This window comes from Staurois parvus, unplaced genomic scaffold, assembly GCF_062004578.1.
Source record: "Staurois parvus isolate SC_StPar_1 unplaced genomic scaffold, SC_StPar_1.0 ptg000985l, whole genome shotgun sequence".
Lineage (NCBI taxonomy): Eukaryota > Metazoa > Chordata > Amphibia > Anura > Ranidae > Staurois > Staurois parvus.
In genome coordinates, this window is record NW_028318781.1 from 146,052 (window position 1) to 169,102 (window position 23,051).

General features: G+C 37.9%; 1 protein-coding gene across 1 annotated transcript; it reads right to left on the minus strand.

The window, feature by feature from the left end:
• Window positions 1-4,789: 4,789 nt before the first annotated feature.
• OSR1 (odd-skipped related transcription factor 1) lies at window positions 4,790-16,147 on the minus strand. Its single transcript, XM_089657341.1, has 4 exons — window positions 15,896-16,147; window positions 10,640-10,707; window positions 7,581-8,279; window positions 4,790-5,282 (listed from the first exon to the last, which is right to left on the minus strand). Exons 3-4 carry the CDS (start codon window positions 8,222-8,224, stop codon window positions 5,147-5,149), a joined length of 780 nt encoding a protein of 259 aa, XP_089513467.1. The 5' UTR covers window positions 8,225-8,279; window positions 10,640-10,707; window positions 15,896-16,147; the 3' UTR covers window positions 4,790-5,146.
• Between the last annotated feature and the right edge of the window lie 6,904 nt (window positions 16,148-23,051).

Here is a 23,051-nt window from a genome sequence, read left to right on the forward strand (position 1 = left end):
GGGCCAAGCCCAACACCTGAAATACAACCCCATGTCATAATCCCCCCTCCACCAAACTTTACACTTGGCACTCTGCAGTCAGGCAAGTACCGTTCTCCTGGCATCCACTAAACCCAGACATGTCCATTGGGCAGTGCAATTCATCACTCTAGAGAACACAACTCCACTGCTCTAGAGTCCAGTGGCAGCGTGCTTTACATCACTGCATCTGACACTTTGGGAATGCAGGCACTGCGCGAGGGCCCGGGGTCAGAAGGGGGCCCCATGAGATGCCTCTGGTACCTTTTTCATAGGGTTTTTTGGGTGTGGTTTGAGTGTGGGCAAGGACACAGGGATCCCTTGGTCCCCTATTGCCCGGGGGCCCCATGAGTTGTCAGTCCGCCCCTGGACCACACAAAGTTTGGAAGTCTTTACCTTTTGACTCTGAAAACCGTTGGTGACTTCTGCACACTGTGTGCTTCAGCATGCACTGACCCCGCTCTTTCATTTTATGTAGCCTACCACTTAATGGCTGAGTTGCTGTTGTTTCCAGTTGCTTCCACTGTGTGTAATACCACTAACAGTTGACTGTGGAATATTTAGTAGCAAGGAAATTTCACGGATGGATTTATTGCACAGGTGTCAACCTATCACTGTACCACGCTTGAATTCACTGAGCTCCTGAGAGCCACCCATTTTTTCACAAATGTCTGTAGAAACAGTCTGCATGCCTAGGTGCTTGATTCTATACACCTGTGGCTATGGAGGTGATTAAAACACCTGAATACAATGATTTGGAGGGGTGTCCCAATACTTTTGGCAATATAGTGTACTAGCCAATTTGGACAGGAGCAAAATAACCTACCAACATGGCTTTGGATTGTGGGAGGAAGCCCACGCAGGCACAGGGAGAACATGCAAAATCCATGCAGGTAGTGCCATGGTTAGGATTCAAACAGATGGCCCTAGTGCTGCCAGGTAGAAGTGCTGTCCAGTTAGCCAATGTGCTGTTTAGGGCAGTACAGTAGCAGCACAGTGGCTAAGTGGGTAGCTCTCCCACCTGGCAGCACTAGGGCCATCTGTTTGAATCCCAACCATGGCGCTACCTGCATGGAGTTTGCATGTTCTCCCTGTGCCTGCGTGGGCTCCTATCTAAATTGGCCTTAGTATGTGTATATATGAATGTGAGTTAGGAACCTTAGATCATAAACTCCTTGAGGGTTAAGGACTGATGTGAATGTCCAATATATATATATATATATATATATGTGTGTGTGTGAAGCACTACGTAAATTGACAACGCTACATATAATAAATAGTGTGCGCAGACAGGGTTTATTTTTTCATAGCATTAAGCTGGCCATACATTAATCAAATCTTTGCCAATTCCTGCAAAATTTGTTGAAATGTGTTCAGTGGATGTCCCTGCAGACACCACATATATGTATTTTGATGCATTGCCATTACCTGCTATGATCCTCCCAAAGTGCAGAAAAAAAATTCACATTTTTAAAAACAAAGATAGGACCAGACATTATATTTATGAAAGAGAACCATGATATATGCATTTAGGATATTGGAACACAACAGTGTAAATGGGTCCTCAAGCTGAACGTTATAAAAGACACAAACTAATGCAGATCTGTACTCATTAATACATCATTTTGATGTATTTTTTTTAAATGCAAGCAGGGTAGGTACCTGAATCTAACCTGATATCAGTCCCTTGCAGTCCCTGTTCAGCAAGGCTTGCAAGAAGAAAGCAGAGTGAAAGAGAAATGAGTTCATCACTGTACTGCTTCTCCTTTCACTGTCCAATCACAAGCTGGGGCAGAGTCAGGACATCCCGAGCTCAGGGGAAGTGGGTTTAAAGATGTTGGCCATCAGACTGAAGGTATATAGTGGCAGAATATAAAGACGGATGGGGAAAATGGATGAATGCATGGTGAATAAAAAGCAAAAGCTGGTTGTGGTATTTTATCTTTTATTGGCCTGTTCATTTTCATCTTGATATTTGTGGCTGGAGTTCTATTTCAAAGCCCACATCAAGCAAAAAAAAAAATAACGTTTGATGAGTAAGTTTTAATGTCTACCAGGCCTTTATTTCTGTCTACGATCCCATTAAGGAGAATGTCCCAACTTCCTGTCCCTATGTTTAGGAAATGGGGCATGTGGTTGTCACTGGGATAGGATAAACAGACCGCAATGATAACATGGTCAGCCATTTTCAGTGATTTCCCATTACTTTCTGTGCAGAAGTGAGTTGGAAATCAAGCAATAATAAAAACTCACAGTGGATCTAAGCCATGGGCACTCAAACTTTGGCCCTCTAGGTGTTGAAGAACTACAAATCCCATGAGGCATTGCAAGGCTGACAGTTACAAGTATGACTCTCAAAGGCAGAGGCATAATTGGACTTGTAGTACCACTAAAGCTGGAGGGCCACAGATTGAGCACCCATGCTCTAAGGCCTTCCTCACTGTGTTGTGTCCAAAAGTAGATAACATGTTTTGGCTACAGTTGGGCTTTAAATCTCTTTTGAAAATGCTACTTGTCTGGGTGTTTTGATAATGTAAAGACTGCAATATTTTTGATTCACTGGGGTTGATTTACTACAAGACTGGAGAATGTCAACTGCACAAAATGAATGATCACCTAGCTTAGTAAATAAGGCAACACTGGGTGAACACTAACTTTGTTAAGTGAACAGTCCCTCCTCCTTTAGTACATAATTTATTGTGAACCTGATTTACTAAAGGAATTTTAACAAATGAGTAAAGTTCAATTATCCAAACATGTAAGCACATTCATCTATGAGGAGTGAAGAGAAACATTCTGTACTTCTAGGTATTGGGGGGTCATGTAACTCACTACCATTCCTCCCAAGTGACATCACTGGTGATTGGCTGCTCAGGCACCCAATGCTGTCAACTAGGGGGTGGAAAGAGAGCTCACAGCCCCGTGTAAGCTCCAAGTCACAACCCTTCGCAGCCAAATGTAGATTCACTTTAACAATTATCTTCTCTACGAAGAGAAAGAGATCTCAGGGAAAAGCACCAAAAAATGCTAATTAGATCCTTCTACTGATTACAGCAATATGAATGCAAATTATACATTGTCTCAGACTGCTGGTTATGAAATAAATAATTTTTAATTTGTTGATATAAGAACATTGTATTTCCCCTAAAATCCAAGACACATAATAAAGCAAAAAAGATATTGTAATTCACTGATAAGGAACCAAAATCTTGTTAGAACTGTTTTGCACTTGAGAAAAAAAACAGAAATCCACCATTGTAGCCAATAGACAATAGAGGTGTGATAGTGATAAAGCAATTACTGGGAGTCTGGTGTAAATTGTCCAATTATGGTTTGGCAAATGGTCTAAGTAAGGTGCATCTGGTGGACAATCTCATACCTATGGAGAGCTCATGACCCTGGTAGGTGACCCAAGTCAGTGTTGTTACCTTTTCTATTCTACAGAACGGAATATTCCTGTCCATGGTGTTGCAAGATATTCTATATGCTTGACAGTGATCAAATGATGCATATATGTCAGATCATGCTGGTATAGCTATAGCCATTCTTAGGCCCCCTACACACCAGGGCTCTTCTGAAAGCTTTTCTCCAGGCAGGAGAAAAGCAGATTTCAGAATGCACCTAAGCCACGCTTTTGGAAACGCATTTAAACATGTCAAGCACTTGGGCATTCGTTAATATCATTGGCCAAAATTTTAGTTTATTCTGGCCAATGAAATGAAAAAATTGCTAAAGTGCTAAACATGTCTAAGGCTTAGGCATGTTTAGGCGAGTTTACATGCTTTTTGGAGTGCTTTGGCATTTTTCAGCCAAAACGCTCCTCTCTTGAAGGTACAAGTGATGTCTTTTTGTCTGCTTTTAAAAACTCCTGCCTCTAAACTCCTGTAGATGCCTATGTGTGAATTGGCACATAGGCTAACTTGTAGAGGCATTTAGAAGCCACTGTTGGGAGGGGGAGCAGGAACAGATGAGTTGCTGAGTCACTGTAAGGAGGGGGGAGCAGGAGGAGCTAAGATGAGCCATTGACAGGAGGGAGGAGCAGGTAGAGCTGAGTTGCTGAGTCTCTGCTGAGGTGGGGAAGTAGGTAGAGCTCAGCTAACATGTCCCTGATGGCTGAACAGAGCAGGGGGAGCTGAGCTACTGAGCAAATTTCTTGAATTACTTTAGTGCTAACTTTGAGGATGAATTGCTCCACAGTGTCTTCAGCTAAAGAGACTAAGGGATTTTAAAAAAAATCAGTGATTGCTAAGAATGCGTAAATATTTAAATATCTATAGCCTCCCACAGATTTGCTTTAAGAAGGACATAAGTATGCATGAGTTTATACCTCCATAAATGGGGTGTCTACCAAGCCAAGTATATTTTTTAGAAAATGTGTAAATGTGCTCAAATGCATACAAAATCTTAAGAGTTTCTGCATTTTTCTTTGTGGGTTGGTCACATGAATTTAAAATTAGAAAACACAATGTGCCTTCCAGCATGCACTTTAATTTCTCATAATGCATCAGAGTGCATTTTCATTGTTTTAAAATAATTCCATTTGCTGCATTAACATGCATTGACCACACATACATAGTCATCTGCAAAACAACGCATTGCAAAGTAATGCCCTGGACTCTATTTGTGGTGTGTACTCAACTCATATAAAAACAAAAGTGTTGTCAGATGTATCACCGAAACCACAATACTGTGTATGTACTCTTAAGGCATGACTGGACTTTGAAGTATTTGCTTCTGTTGTTGCACGAACTCAAAAAAGAAACTCAGCCTGTTACAAGCAATTAATTTTAATTTATTCTGTAATTTTTTCCCACCGCTGGAGTATGCATGCCAACGCTGCTATATATAAGAGCAACAGAGTCGCAGGATCACAGAGAGTCCTTTTGAAAGGCATGATGTGAGCACCCCCTCTTGGCATAAAGTCTGTGTGAGTGCCATCACTTTGTTCACGCTGGTCTCTGGTTTAAATTAAATTCCAAGCAAAGCAAGGTCAGTCCAGAAAATCTCTTGGAATACACACAGGAAGAAGCGTTCGTTTGAAAGCCCTCTTGCACTTTTACACATAAAAATAGTAGATTTAAATAGTTTGTGTTTTTTTGCAGAACAGTCTTTTTTGTGCATATATAGTTCAGCATTTAATTTTGGAAGGTTTCAGTTCTTTGACTTGTGTGTGGAGAGTTTTGTGAACTGCCAAAGTCCTAGACTGACAAAATCCTTTGCCACACTCTTGACACTTGAATGGCTTTTCTTTTGAGTGGATGTACCTGAAATAACACAAAGGTTAAATATTTAGGTGTGTGCTGTATAGACTTTGCCAACAGCTTAAAGGCTTAGTTCACCCCAAATTGATATTTCAGATCTTGATAGAACATCTATCAAGAGCAGTAAAATTCCCACTTCTTTTTCACGTCGTTTAGGTGTGTTGTGTGTTTCCATACCCACCCAATGCCATATTCTATATAAAGGTGACTTACTCTTCCTGTTAGATTTTAAATTTAAAATGAAAAAAAAAAATGTTCCTCTAGGAGTAGCAAATTTTTAAAAGCATGGAGAAGCAGAACCCATAACTAGGACAGAGAGATTTCCCTTCTAGAGTTTTGTTTTTAATTGGCGACTCTACATAGCAAGATTTACCAAAAGCTGATATTTCTTAGGCTGATATTTTAAATTTCACATTGAAAACTTCAAATTTTGATGACCATAAAACAACAAGCTTAGCAGTCAGCAGGCCCTCAGCTGACCTGCTGGAACTTACAGTTGTTCTTTTAAAGAATTACAAGTACATTTGTTATTCTTGTATGGGATTGCTACGGATTGTAGTTCCAAAGATGTGGGATGGGGGTAGGGGTCCTGCAGTGGGTAGCTGATGTGGCATTATCAGCATAGGCTATCAGCCTCTAATAGAACCATAGCAGAGATAAATCAACCATTGTGGATAGATTGCAGTTCAACCTGGATTGCTGCAAACCAAATTTGTAGGAGGTGGGAGTGGAACATATTTCCTGTATCTCTCTAATTCCCACCATAGATAAAAATTAACATATGTGATCTGGTTTTATCTCAGGTCAAAGTAGTTCTTGTTAGTTCTTGTATTTGAAGTAAATTTGTAGTACGACATTGCAAACAGCAATAATAGGTGTAGCAACCCCTAATAACCAATCAAAATATATTTTTTACTCATCTGAATTCACTAAACTAAAATTGCACTAAGCAGTTTATTAAGGTAACTGCACTTAATGAATTCTGTTAAACACATGTTGTTGAATTTCCTAAATTATGGAAAGACCATTGGAAAACCCTCTTTAAAGTATATTACTATAGATCATCTAAGTCTAACAAACCAGCATATTTAAATAAATACCCAAAATACAAAAAAAAAAAAAATAGAATTTGTGAAAGAGAAAAAAAACTATTTTAGTGCCAATACATTTTAACTAAGAATTTTGGTCTTTATGCAGTAAATGAGCGTAAAGATCAATGATGTATACTAACGAATTGTATAAAAAAACTGAATAATAAATTGGAAAACAGTTTTCAAAATCAATATATGAGGACTTCTGATAAGTCTATTATCTGACCTTTGGAAGACCTTTTGCAAGAAATGAGCATGTCCATGTGGTGCATATTGGGGATCTAATAGTCTTTGACATGAAGGCCTGGATGGTCTGTGCTCAGTCAAGAACGACTTAGGATAAAGCTTTTTTTAAAGCATTGTCGGACCCTAATGCTAATCAAGGAGCTACTATGATCATTCTACCTCCATAAACACAATGCCACAATTTGTGTGTCCTTGCATGCTTATATTAAGGACTGCCAGATATTTTGGCAGATAGGAAATTTTGATACTTGTCTATTCTCACTTTGTGTTTTTATGGACTGGAGCACAAATCCTTCTGAAATGCTTCTCATCCCAAATTCTCTTTTTTAACTATACAAATTAGAGCTTAATGGCACCTTTTACTTTTTACTTCCCCACTTATATCAATGGTTTACACATTCCAACACTCATTTCCACAAGTTTATTAACCCATCCACTATGCAATGATGAGCACAATCGAACGCTGCTGTTAAAACATTATGCTGTGAGGGTGACCATCCTCATCCATACTAGTTCCCATAAAGTATGAGGAATCTGCTTTTCCCTAATCATTTTAAAATAGTCCAAGGAAATGCCGTGTGTATTCCATCAGAAAAAGGAGGTGTGAACCCCCTGTTCTGTAGAAAAAAGATCAGTAAGTGATCACTAAAACCAACTATGTTGGTAAATAACATAGAGAAATAAGCTTTCACAGCACTCATAAATGCTTATTATTTCCCTAGACATATTGCCCAGTTGTCAACAGCAATGCTAAAATGTATCACAGGACTGTCATATTTTGGATCCTCTGTAGCCAACCTGCCTAAAACTGAATTAAGGTTGACTTCTGTTGGTTGAAGAACATCACTAACCTTTATTAAGTAAGCTCCTTCCTTGTTTAAAAAAATTAAAGTTAAGCATTTTTTAATACACTTTGCTATTTCATAGGTAACAAATATCTAATGCCGAACAGGTGGACACCTACCTGTGGTCTCTGAGATGGTCCTGTCTCCGGAAAGCCTTGTGGCAAATGTCACATGTGTAAGGTCTTTCATCTGTGTGGGTTCTCTCATGAATAAGAAGGTTGTAGGACTTTGTGAAGTGTCTCCCACAGAATTTACACACAAATTCTTTCTTGGTTTTAGAAGGTAACCTCCCACGTGTTGGCTTCTTTTCAGGAGTCAGCTTGGTGACATCAAGAAGCGCTCCCATAGCTGTAGGAGACCCCTGCCCATCCAGCTGGCTTAGCTTACAAGGGTCCTCTTGAGTGGCTGCAACTGCTAGGTTGGCAAAGTCAAACCTAGGCTTGGTTTTGCCAGGTAAGCTTGTGGAGTCATGTTTAGGGTGGATGACATGGGGAAAAAGTGGAAAGCCTGGGATCTGGAACCTGGTGTCTATCAGGCTGGCAGACCCTGGCACTTTGGAGAAGGAAGACCTGGGCAGGTGCAGAGTTGGGTATCCCAATGTCCATTGGTGAAGATGAACAGCGTGCAGGGCACTGAACCCATACAGGTTAGGGAGATGGTCTGCGGGCACTGGAAGCCCATTGAAAGCTTGTAGGAAGGAGTAGTTGGTAAGCTGTAGCGATGGGTGAATTGGCACTGGAGCTGGCAGCGTTTTGCTGGCCATTGTTGTCCTGCGAAGAACTTCACTGGCAAGTCTCACTGGAATGGCACCAAGATGTCTGTTCAAAAAATAAAATTCAGTTACACATTGCATATCTAAACTTTACACAGAAAACATTGTACACTAAAGGCAACATATAGGGTAGATTTACTTAACATGGTAAAGCTTCACTTTGCAAAAAAATACCCAATCAGATGAAAAGAAAAAAAAACAGCTTTTTTGCTGGCACTTGATTGGATGGTGGAATTTAGCAGAGCTTTACCATATTCACAAAGCCCTGGAGAAATTGAGTGCAAATGCACTTACAAAGATCACAGTCAATTTGTTTTTAGTAAATCCACCCAGAAGTGTACATTCATTGAGCACATATTTTGAGCACGTGAAATTAGAGATAAGTATTGTTGTATGACTTTCACATTTTTACATGATTGTTCCATTACATTTTGGTTATTTTATTAAATTTAGAGATTTGTAGATTAAGCACCAGATGGGGGTAGGTTGATCATTATAGTAGTTGATTTACTGAAGGAGTAAAGAATTTTGCAGAGTAAATAAATAAGGTAAAGTTATGTCCACTTCAGTTATTCAATTTTGTATAAGCAAATACCCATTGTTATTTTTTTACTTCAGCTGAAAATAATTGGGTATGTAAACTGCAGAGAGCTTTGCCATATTTCCTAAGCTAAGTGAACATTCATTTTTCAAAGTTTTAATTATCAACTGCTTTAGTAAACACAATAAACTTGCATTGTCAGAAAGAGCAGTAAAGTAGGACCCCAGTGTAGCACTGCAAAGAACCTATAAGATACATAATAAGCATAAATATATATTTATATATATATTAATATATTGCACTGCTTTTAAGAATACACAGACCAATGTTATCCTGATCACTGCAAAGATTTTTATTGCCATTACCGGTATGTGACAGTTTAATAGCAGTTAAATGTATAGATGCCAAATGTTGGCTAAACAGCCACAAAGCAACAGAATAAGAGTGAGAAAATAAAATAAAATAAAAGATTCACTTTATAAATACAAATGAAGAAATGTACTACAGTTTGGTGTGAACACACATTGAACCCTATTTTACCTCCGCAATATCAAAATTCAAAATTGTGAAAGTGAAACAACTGTGTTCAAGTTAAGTTCAACAGTCATCGGTCATCGGCTGCAGTGCTAACAGTGTGTCATTCATAAATAAGTAGTAGACAGACAAAGCCTGGATTTTTTAGTATATATATATATATATATATATATATATACATATATATATATATATATACTTATATATAATAATATAAATAATATCAATTATTATATAAATTATTATTATATAAATAAACACACACACACACACATATATATATATATATATATATATATATATATATATATATATATAACACACACATATACATATATTTCTCTGTCTGTCTCTCTCCCTATATATATTCTGATATTTCTTTGCAATTTTCACACACATTAAACAAAGCTGTTATGTAATGAAGCCAGGATTTTACAGTCCACCTATTGTAGGGTTTGACCTGTGCATGCTTCTTTCTGCTAGCCACTTGTTTTGTTCTAAAGTTGTGTACAGACTTTTTAGCTACCAGACATCTTATATTATTTATATATGTATATATATATATATATATATATATAGAGAGAGAGAGAGAGAGAGAGAGAGAGAGAGAGAGAGAGAGAGAGGTGTTACATGTTTAAATGACATATTCTCTATGACTTGACAGAAGTTCTTTCGAGTACACCATATTTAATGGAACTGCAGGCCTTGCGGCAGTTCACATAAAAACATATTCTCAGGTTCTCTCTACAATAAATGCTGTCAGGTTGGGCCATTATTATCATCACCAGTGTTCAAAGCCTGCACGTTTTACTGGTAAGACTTAAATAAAAGGTACCCAAAAATCCATCAATTTCTACTGCTTAGTACTGGGTATTGGCAACAATCATTTAAAGCATACAAAATGTATTTAGTTCCAGTCTGCTCTGCCTTTCATATGACAAATGTAGTTTGTATCATAGACATAATGGAGGGTATTTACTAAAACTGGTGCACTCAAAATCTGTTGCAAATCTGCTTGGTAACCAAACAGCATCTAACTTCAGCTTGTTCAATTAAGCTTTGGCAATAAAACCTGGAAGCTGATTGGTTTCTATGCAGAGCTACACCAAATTTTGCACCATGCAGTATATATATATATATATATATATATATATATATATATATATATATATATATAATAAATTAGTGGTATATGCATAGAAACTACAGCAGCTGATTCTGATATTAATATATGTATAGGAGAACAGTGGAAAGTTTATACAGTGCAAGCTCCCTGGAGCAGGCTGGATCAGTGATGGCAGGGTGCTGACAATCATACTGAGGAATCTTACCTGAGGATGGACTGATCTCTGGACAGTTGTAGGAGCCACTAGGTACCTCTTTGCCTCTTCTGTAACACCTGGGGGAAGACAGAAACACAGATGTAGAAGATTCCAGTACAAACATTTCAGGCACTTCTACATATATAGGACTGACTGCAGCCCCCATTATCTGCTCCTGCCTATATGAATTGGTCTAAATTAAAAGGATGAAAGTGTAAAATAAATTTTAACTTACTTTCTAAAGTAAAAGTAGATCTTGTGCCCCCAACAACCAGAGAGTGTTGTTTTGTTTGTTTGTTTTTTAATCAATGATAAAAATTAATTCATATACATGAAAATGATCAAGGGCCTTTTATAAATCAGCAACTCAGGGGTGGTAAAATTTGGCACAGAAACCGTTTAATTAGTACATACGAGCATACTTTTTACAAATATCAGCAATGAACATCAGAATGATATTACGAAAATCACAGTGTCATCTTCCATCTGAAATGGTTATTGTATCACATATTGGATATATAAACACATTTAATTTTTTTTATACTTTCAACCTTCTATTTTTATACATATTCAGCTAACACACCAGGATAAGAACACTTATTGATTGATTGATTGATTGATTGATTGACAGATTGATTTAAAGCAACAGTTATTTTTCAAGTTGAGTCCAATGAGAATTAAAACATAACAGTTGCATACAATAAAGGTCTTTACCCTTGTGTTAAAGCATTGTGAATTCAGCCATTTGAGTTTTATTGGATGTAAAGATACACACAAATCATGCAGTTCACATAGCTTTACCACAAGGTTAATTATCTTTATTCTAACCACTGTGAATGTAATTTTCAAGTCTCATTAAAAGCACTTGATAGTAACTGTCCCTTTTTTTTGGACATAGGCACATTTATCCTGGTGTGTTTGCTATGAGTATTGAGCCACGATTCTAATGAATAAAACAAGAGATATTTGACAGTTATATCATTGAGAATTCTAGCTTATAAATATTCTAAATTCGTTCCTTTAAGAGATTTTCTCACCCTTTTTATAGTTTTGCAAGCTTCTCTATTCCTATGCTGTCCCTGCCAGCTAGTGTATGAGGATTTCCAGTTTATACTTTTATTTCACCGAATTGGAACGCTGCAAGATAACAAAACCTGCTGCCACCTACCTACACTTAAGGAATATGTTCTTACTAGGGATCAATGACAGACAAGCAGTGGTAGAATCACTCAGCAAATTTCCACCACTTTCTGGAAGCTACATCCCTATCACCTTATATTTTACTACATTAATATTTATAAGGATTAGGGCGCCTTCAGCTCCATCTTAGTAAATAGGAATATTTTATTAAACGACACTACAGTATTTGTTGGAGAAAGTCTAGAATGTGAATATTGCTCTGCACTACTTGTGTTACAAATTATCATCTAAAAGGAACGATTTACAAAGACTTTGCTCTTTTGCTTGTTTGCAATGGCCTCTTACATACAAGCAAACCGGTCTTAGAATTATATAAAATGCCAAAAAAATCTGTATTTACTATAGAAGTTTATTTTTTGTATTTGTTTCAAAACATGCAATTGACTTTATTTTTTGTAACATAATAATTGTTACAATGATAACGAATTCGATGTTTGGACTAATTGCATGCAGGCGAAAATACAGATATTATCCTCTGCAGGTTTTTTTTCTTTCTTTTAAATATAAAATTAGTTGTTTTTAATTTATATTTTTTTATTTAGAAATTATATTTTATTTTCAAGGATCTTAACCAGAGTCTATACAAATTGGAAAGACAGGGTACATGATTTATTGATTGCGATGCCTTGTGTTGTATCACCTTCATGGAAGCAGATCCTTAGAAATCTTCAAACACACCCAGCCTGAGTTATCTCTACCCCTCAGCAATAAAAGAAAACCCAATTTTTTAAACACAAGGCTTGCTTGCTGAGTAATTGAGAGCAGACCACTTGTGTACAGACACAAGGCTGAAACAAACCTGGCCGTGCCAAGATAAATCTACCCTGCAAAATGGGATCATAAACTTGAAAGACTCCATCTGTCCTCGCCTCTCAGACCCCTCACAAGGCTCTCTAATAGAAATGGGACGGTCACTTGCCATTGTGTACAGGCTATCTGGGAGAGGAGTTCCCTTTTTTTTCCAGAGAAAATGGAGCTATTTTTCATCTCGGTCCTTGGCTTGTAGATTTGAAGAAACCTTTTAAGTATCAATCACAAAGGCTAATTGCATGGGGTGTGTAATCTGCTATTGTACAAATCAGACTGATTATGAGCTCAATTCAAAGTGACACAGAGCAACCAGCACAGACACAAACACCATCTCCTATAGGCATGCATTACACAAAGAGATCGATACATAGATGAATAGATGGATAGATAGATAGATAGATAGATAGATAGATAGATAGATAGATAGATAGATAGATAGATAGATAGATAGATAGATTAATAAGATAAGACTCACAATTGATTTCATACTTCCAATTTTTTAATGCAAGTGTATATAAATATTAAATTCAAAATACAGGGAATATCTAAACATTAGTGAGACTTCCAAAAACTGCAGAATTTTTATAATATTATGTATTATATATAATATAATATAATATATATGTAGAGAGAGAATTTTTCCCCCGCTGGAGCAAATCGAATCATGCTTTATTGTTTTTATTTCATTTTATGTTTTTATTTGTGCCTTCCTCTGGATCAACTGTGGGTATAAGATAGTGTATATGGAGGTTTTCTATTTGAGTGTATATAAATTATTGAAAGTGTATAAATTATTTAAATATTGTAATATATATATATATATATATATATATATATATATATATATATAATTTTACTATATATAGATTCACTAGATATAAATATATAAAATGTTACTATATATAGTTTCACTATAATATATATAGGCACCTAGAACTTCCTCTTAGTTCGGTGCGAGTTTCTCTCTTTCTCTCTCCCTCTCTCTCTCTATATATATCTATATCTCTATCTATCTATCTATCTATCTATCTATTTATCTCTCTCTCTTTATATATATATATATATATATATATATATATATATATATATATACCTAAAGAGAGAGAGCCTTACAACAGAAATCCCACAAAAATCACATTTATATCAATGCACATTTTAACAGTGGAAATATATGGTTTTCAATCCATTCCTTTTATTGAACTACAATTAGAGTCACTCTGGAGCTTGGAAGAAGATGATGATGATTCCATTGAGCATTAAGAGACCTTCAGTGGCACATTCAGTATTTGCTGTCATTCATTGATATATTATCACCAGTCTTCCCTAGAAAGCACAGAACTCATTTTGTCGATATTCAGATGTCAAAATATCCAACAGCTTGTTCTTTTAGTGGATCAACATGTGCTTCACCTTTCATAGTCTTTTTCCACCTCTACATCCACCTAAAGGGGGTTATTTACTAAAAGCCTACATTGATGAGTTCAAAATCTGGTGCAGCACTGCAGAAAAACCAATCAGCTTCAAGGATTTATTGCAAAAGCTTAACTGAAGAAGCTGAAGTTAGAAGCTGATTGGCTACCATGCACAGCTGCACCAGATTCTGAGATGCACCAGTTTTAGTAAATCTACCCCAAAAAGTCATTCTTTATGGAGAGCAAGAGTCTGTTGCCATCCCCATCCACACATTTCAGCAGTGCAGAAAATGATGACCTCCTGGACATATGACCGTACAGACTCATCCCTTCACCACTGGATCGCTTCCTAAATGCACATCACTGCTAAAATGATGGATTGCATGTATTATCTTGGGGGGAGATAAATTGATTTCTTAATTTTTTCCTTCTACAAGACTATATATATATATATATATATATATATATATATATATATATATATAAATTTTAAGAAAAGGGTATTTTATTGTGGATTTACATACAAGTTGACAGTGTATATCTTAGTGTATATCTTAGCAATATATATCCTAAGAAAAGGGTATATATTGCTAAGATATTCACTGCCCACTTATACACTGATTTCTTAATGGTTCCTTCTGCAAGACTATATATATATATTACGAAAAGGTATTTTATTGTGGATTTGCATACAAGCTGGCAGTGTACATCTTTGCTCTATATATATATATAGAGAGAGAGAGGGGGGGGGGGAGAGAAGATATACACTGCCAGCTTATATGCAAATGCACAATGAAATATCATGTTCTATATATATATATATATATATATATATATATATATATATATATATATATCACTAAGATGTACTCTGCCAGTGTATATACAAATCCACAATAAAGTACCCTTTTCTTATTTTCTTAGGAGATATATTGATCACTAAAATATACTCTGCCAATGTATATACAAATCTACAATAAAATACACTTTTCTTAAGATATATGTATATCACTAAGATACACTCTGCCAATCTATATAGAAATCCACAATTAAATGCCTTTTTTATAGGATTGTCCATATGCACCTGTGCATGGTAGTAGTACATAGTAGTCTTTAATTCTACGACAGCTGAAGGTGTTTTTCAATATTTCTATCATACATCATAAACATATGATAATACACACATACAGGTGCTTGTTCCTCCAAACTCGTCACTCGACTGTCTTCATTAATTACTATGAATGATTTACTATTTATTGCATTCAGGAATCTCATGATGTACCACAAAGGTTTCACCAAGTCAAAAATCTCTTTTCCCACTATACTATCGTTGTCTAATACAAGCACACATCTGGAAGGTTACATCTACAAAAACTATCTACAAAGCTAATGCAAACACTCCAAATCCTGTCTTTGGGAGTGATTTACTATCACAGCAGAGAATGTTCGCATTGCTAGGTGAATATTCATGTAGCTTAGGTGAATATATATTATTTCACTTCCATCATCATGTGTTCGGAAGACCCGACTTTTCTGAGTTCCTGTGCACAGGATGGAATATTCAGAATAAACATGGCTTCACACTATTCATTAGTTCAGGAAACTACTCCTTTAATAAATTGCTTCCATATACTGAGATTAGAGCATAGAAAAAGAATGAAGAGCAGCTACCGCAAGTCTGAAAAGTAATGGATGCTGTAAAGCCCCCGAGCCATAGAATGCATGCAGGAAAATAGCAGAAAACCCAACGTATCCATGTTAACACATGTTAATACATACAAGGCAGTGCAGCAATGTAATAGATCATGTGCACACAGAGGAGCCAATGAAGAGGTCGCTTTACCTGGATCAGGTATGATGTTCCCTAATGTCAGGACTGGATGGAAAGTTAAAGGTGGTGAAATGACAAATGCTGGCTGTGTAGTGGTCAGGGGCTGGGGGCACCCAGCTGTCATGCTCTGTCCCAGCTCCCCCAGTTGTTGCTGCAGTTGCTGGCCGGGCTCTCTGCTGCACATCCAAGCTCTCAAGTGACCCACAAAGTCATTCTCCAAGAGCTGCTGCTCTGTGACTTCCAGCAAGACTTTCTACAACTCAACTGAACTTTTTCTGCCAGCCGCCTCCTTATTTTAAGCAGCCAGCGCGCATGCGCAGGAGGTCAGCTCAGCCAACCCCCTTGTTCAGTCCCAGAAGTTTCTACCAGCGAAGAAGTGGAGAGCTTTTAGTTCTCTTATACAGCTTGTATCTGCAGCATGTCCATGCCGATGTGAGCAACCTGCTGATCGCTGCTGGGACTTGCAGTTCCAACACAGCAGGAGAAGCACACATACACTGGTGAAATCACAGATTATCCAAAACACTGAAAACTTACTAAATGAACTTATAAATTCAGCACATATGCTTTATCTCATATACTGGCAATGATACATATACTGACAGTATTATTTTCTTAATGCCACTCATTTATAACCGAATAATTGTAGGTTACATGGAAGTTTATGGACTAAAATCCCATTATTATTATTATTATTATTATTATTAAAAATAGAAAAAATGAACAAGTGTACATATGCTGGGTATGAGCAGATGGGATGAAAAATACTTTTTTAGCAAATAAAAATACTTGTGGCAATATTCGAATGCCTGATATATGTACTTGTAACAATGTGTGTGTATATATATATATATATATATATATATATATATATATATATATATATATATATATAAACAACGTTGTATGTTGTGTATATGTGCAACTAGGTAGAAAGAAAGAAAGAAAGAAAGAAAGAAAGAAAGAAAGAAAAAGAAAGAAAGAAAGAAAGAAAGAAAGAAAGAAAGAAAGAAAAAGAGAGAAAAAAGAGATAGGTTGATACACAGAAAATATATAGTTATATCTCACAAATATATCACCTCCTAAATGGTAAGGATATATCTTCCCCAACGCTTGTATCCACAGGCATATATTTATATATAGTGTAATGCAAAATTATATGTATACTGTAGTGCTATTTGACCTACTTTATCATATTAATGCTGTAATAAGATGATATTTCCAGTTAATCTATTTTTGTTAGATTTTTACTGTGTATATAAGGGTCCGTTTGTGTTCATAGACAATAGTAGTCTTAAAAAGTACATGGATGTGTGTTGTTGCAATAATAACGATGATAATAATAATAATAATAATAATACATTTTATTTTTGCAGATAGTTTTATAATTTCTGAAAATCAAAATACAGGCTGCATTAATAACTTTTTTTTAAAGTGCTATATTATTGCTATTATTATTATGCTTTCTTATATTTAACCTAAAATCGTGTTCTTTTTTTGTTTTGTTTTGTTTTAATTGCATGGATTGTGTAATGAGTTGCTTGTGCTGACAGCGCCTTGGCCAGCAGTCCCGTCCAACTGTTGGGGACCTACCAATTCAGGCGTACATGGAAAAATGAGACTTGTAGTTCGCCAGCAGTTGCAGGGCACAGGTTGGAGTCACATCTGTTCATGATTTGTATTGCTCTGTACATAGACATTGAAAGAAGCCATAGACATTACATGACACATTAGATTTACTAGTTCACATCTGTAACTGATCCACCCTCTGTACTTCACTTTGAAATATTAGTTTGATGGGAACGGGATATAATAAGGGACGAAATGTTTGTAATGATCTGCAGTCCCCACAGAGCTCTGGGATGGTCCCAAGCCACTAAGTCCACTTGAAGCAATTTGATTTCCCTCTTATTGAAGAAACCTGATCCGCAACTGTATCCTCCTGCCTGCTCCTCGGCTTCGAGCAGGAAACTTTTGTGTAATATCATTCTTACCAGAAAGGAAGAGCTCAGAGGTGTCCTGTGTGGGAGAGATCATTGAATGAGCTGAGTTCAACTCTGCTCCTGGGTCACCCACAGATCACATAGGAAGAGCCCTGTTCACCTGCACCTGTGTCATCCATCAGTGACTGAGCCATGTGCACCAATGGACCTGTGCATCTCAAACATTATAATTACTGAGCCATGTTCACCATTGGACCTGTGCATCTCAAACATTATGACTGAGCCATGTTCACCATTGGACCTGTGCATCTCAAACATTATGACTGAGCCATGTTCACCATTGGACCTGTGCATCTCAAACATTATGACTGAGCCATGTTCACCATTGGACCTGTGCATCTCAAACATTATGACTGAGCCATGTTCACCATTGGACCTGTGCATCTCAAACATTATAACTGAGCCATGTTCACCATTGGACCTGTGCATCTCAAACATTATAACTGAGCCATGTTCACCATTGGACCTGTGCATCTCAAACATTATGACTGAGCCATGTGCACCAATGGACCTGTGCATCTCAAACATTATGACTGAGCCATGTGCACCAATGGACCTGTGCATCTCAAACATTATAACTGAGCCATGTTCACCATTGGACCTGTGCATCTCAAACATTATGACTGAGCCATATGCACCAATGGACCTGTGCATCTCAAACATTATAACTGAGCCATGTTCACCATTGGACCTGTGCATCTCAAACATTATGACTGAGCCATGTGCACCAATGGACCTGTGCATCTCAAACATTATAATGACTGAGCCATGTTCACCACTGGACCTGTGTATCTCAAACATTATAATGACTGAGCCATGTGCACAAATGGATCTGTGCATCTCAAACATTATAATGACTGAGCCATGTTCACCAATGGACCTGTGTATTTCCAACATTATAATGACTGAGCCATGTTTACCACGGGAGCTGGGCATCTCAAACGTTATAATTACTGAGCCATGTGCACCAATGGACCTGTGCATCTCAAACATTATACTGACTGAGCCATGTTCACCACTGGACCTGCAAATCTAAAAAAAAATACATTGACAGAGCCAAGGTCACCTCTGCATCTGTGTATCTCAAAAATCACAGTGACTGAGCCATGTCCACCTCTGCACCTATGTATCTCAAACATTATAATGACTGAGCCATATTCACCACTGGACCTGCACATCTAAAAAAAAAATACATTGACAGAGCCAAGGTCTCCTCTGCATCTGTGTATCTCAGAAATCACAGTGACTGAGCCATGTCCACCTCTGCACCTATGTATCTCAAACATTATAATGACTGAGCCATGTTCACCACTGGACCTGCACATCTAAATATTATAGTGACAGAGCTTTGATCACCTCTGGACCTGTGTATCTCAAAAATCACTGTGACTGGGTCAAGTTCACTGTTTGATCTATGTATCTCAGAGATCATATAGGCTAAGCCATGGGCACCTCTGTTCCTTGGTCACACAGAAATCATACAAGCAGAGCTCTATTCATGATGCACCAATATCATGTATCACAGAGACAGTGCCAGTTCACCACTGGATAGACTGTATGTATCTCACAGATCACAATGTCTGGGCCAAGTTCACTTCTACTCCTGGATCACCCTGACATCACCCAGGTAGAGCCCTATTCATCCTGTATCTGTGTTATCCTTCACATTGATCGACCACTGGCATTTTGTATTTCAGAGGTCATATAGACTGGGCCATGTTCACCACTGGATCTATGTGACTGAGAGGTCACATAGACTGGACCATGTTCACCAATGGATCTATGTGACTCAGAGGTCACATTGACTGGCCCATGTTCACCACTGGATCTATGTAACTCAGAGGTCACATAGACTGGGCCATGTTCACCAATGGATCAATGTGACTCAGAGGTCACATTGACTGGGCCATGTTCACCACTGGATCTATGTGACTCAGAGGTCACATAGACTGGGCCATGTTCACCACTGGATCTATGTGACTCAGAGGTCACATAGACTGGACCATGTTCACCAATGGATCTATGTGACTCAGAGGTCACATTGACTGGCCCATGTTCACCACTGGATCTATGTGACTCAGAGGTCACATAGACTGGGCCATGTTCACCAATGGATCTATGTGACTCAGAGTTCACATAGACTGGGCCATGTTCACCTTTGCACCTGGGTCACACAGAAATCATAGAGTCTTACTCACCTTATACCTGTGTCAGTCACCATAGTGACTGAGCCACGTTTACCACTGGACCTATGTATCTCAGAGATCTCAGTGACTGAGGCATGTTCACCACTGGATCTATGTATCTCAAAGATCGCAGTGACTGAGCCACATTCACCACTGGACCTATGTATCTCAGAGATCTCAGTGACTGGGCCAAGTTCATTGCTACCCCTGGGTTACCCAGAGAGAGATCACATAGATTCAGCCACATTCATTACTGTTTGTATGCAGTTCAGATATCATATCGTTGTTGGATGTTTATGGATTACCCAAAGATCATACATAAATAGCTCCATTTACCCTGGACCTATATCAATCCTCACAGGGATTAGGCCATGTATACCACTAGATCTATGTAAATCAGAGATGACATAGGCTGATTCACTGTTACAACTGTATCCTTGTATGGCAGAGATCAAACCATGTTCATTGCTGCATCTGGGTCACCCAGAGATTACACTGGCAGAGCTATAGTCACCCTGTATGTGTCATTCATTACAGAGCCACCTTCACCACTGCATTTACACATTACATTACAGTGATTGAGCTTAGTTCACTTCAGTCACTGAGAGATCACATTGACAGAGCCTTATTCACTGATCCACCTGTGTAACTCAGAGATCACATTAACAGAACCTATTCACTGATCCACCCTTGTAACTTAGAGATCACATTAACATAACCTATTTACTAAACCACCTGTGCAACTCAGAGATTACATGAACAGAGTCTTATTCACTGATTCACATGTGTAATTTAGAGATCACATTAACAGAACCTGTTCACTGATTCACCTGTGTAACTCAGAGATCACATTAACAAAGTCTTATTCACTGATCCACCAGTGTAACTTGGATATCACATTAACAGGGTTTTATTCACTGATCTACCTGTATAACTCAGAAATCACGTTAACAGAGTCGTATTCACTGATCCACCTGTGTAACTTAGCGATCACATTACAGAACCTATTTACTAATCCATCTGTCTAACTCACAGATCACATTAAAGCCTATTTACTGATCCATCTGTGTAACTCAGAGATCACATTAAAGCCTATTTTCTGATCCAGGAGTTGAGCCAAGTACATCGCTGCACACATGTCACCCAGATACTACAGTGACAGGGACCGTCTCCTCGGTCCCCGGTGTCACTGAGAGCCGGCTGTAACACAGAATCAATTCAATGTGGACTTGGGTAATCCCAGCCTGGGGGAAAACTTCACTTCTTAGTACTGACACTTTGATAGAAGATGACTGAGCTGAGTACAGTGACCGAGCCAACAAATGTCCCATCTGAGACCATCGGAAAGTTCTGCTGAATAGTAGTGACTACCAAGGACAGACCCTTCCCATGTGAGGACAGCCAGTCAATAGAGACACCTAATGTACAACAATACATAGCATTGTGATGATGAAGAATCTCACATTCACCCACTATGGAAAAATATTTCAAAATGTACACATGTGATTTGTGTGTATGCTATTTTATATCTTTCGTTATCAATATCTTATTTCTCTACATTTCTGGTACATCATGTCACCTGGACTTAGAATTTGGGAGGAGAAAAATATGTATTGAGCTCCCACACACATACCTGATTTGTCTAAACATATAAACGTCTTCTGATCAAATTAATACAATTAATTATTATAGTAGAAAATAGGTCTTGGCCATTGCTTCATAATCGCCCTTCATTTGCTGTTGAGGTATAGTGCTAGGGACATTGGTGACCCGACCAGACTAACAAAAAATGTTAGAACCAGATAATAATAATCATAATAATAATAATAATTATTATTATTATAATAATATGTTCTTGTGCTATGTTATAAAAAAACATAAAGTGTGAACTACAGAGAATTAGTACCAATAACGGGCAACTAATAAATGGTCTGTAATAAAAGATACTGAGAGCGCACAGTACACCTGCACTATAGCTGGAGACACTGAGAAGAACACTGAGAAAAGTGACCAGCACTAAGAGCACCCAGAAAATAGCTAATCCTGCATGACTGGCTGGTGGTTATAGGTGGACAGGAAAGGGTGCGTGTGTGTGAAAAGGGGGGGGGGGGGCCCAACCAAAGACCTGAAAGTGATATTAACACTTTTTGAATGAAACTAATGGGAATCATTGCAATTGCAAAAGTCAGTTTATTCATCCTTCCTTTCGCTTTCTTTATTTCCTTCCTTCCTTCCTTCCTTCCTTCCTTCCTTCCTTCCTTCCTTCCTTCCTTCCTTCTTTCCTTCCTTCCTTCCGTCCTTCCTTCCTTCCTTCCTTCTCACTTGGTCTTTTAGCGTCTCCGCCAAAAGCCATTATCCTTCTCTTTCTTTCTTTCTTTCTTTCTTTCTTTCTTTCTTTCTTTCTTTCTTTCTTTCTTTCTTTCTTTCTTTCTTTCTTTCTTTCTTTCTTTCTTCTTTCCGTTCTTTCTTTCCTTCCTTCCCTCTGCTCTCTTTCTTTCTCTCCCTCCCCTTCCTCCCCCCTCTCTCTCTCTTTCTCTCCTTCCTTCCTTCCTTCCTTCCTTCCCTCCCTTCCTCTCTCTCTGTTTCCTTCCTTCCTCCCCCCCCTCCCCCCCTCTCTCTTTCTTCCCCCCCCCTCTCTCTCTCTCTCTCTCTCTCCCCCCTCTCTCTCACTCTCTCTCTCTTTCCTTCCCTAACAGTTATACTTGTGATTTATTTGATAAATAGATAAGTAGAGCTACCATGTATTGATAATCATATATAGATTACGTAGATAATCGATAGAGGAGTAGAGAAGACAGAACAGAGACTATTCATATAGAATAGACCAGATAGATACACAAATCAACCTGATCCTTTCTTTCTTTCTTTCTTTCTTTCTTTCTTTCTTTCTTTCTTTCTTTCTTTCTTTCTCTCTCTCTCTCTCTCTTCCCCCCCCCCTCTCTCTCTCTCTTCTCTCTTTCCTTCCTTCCCTGACAGTTA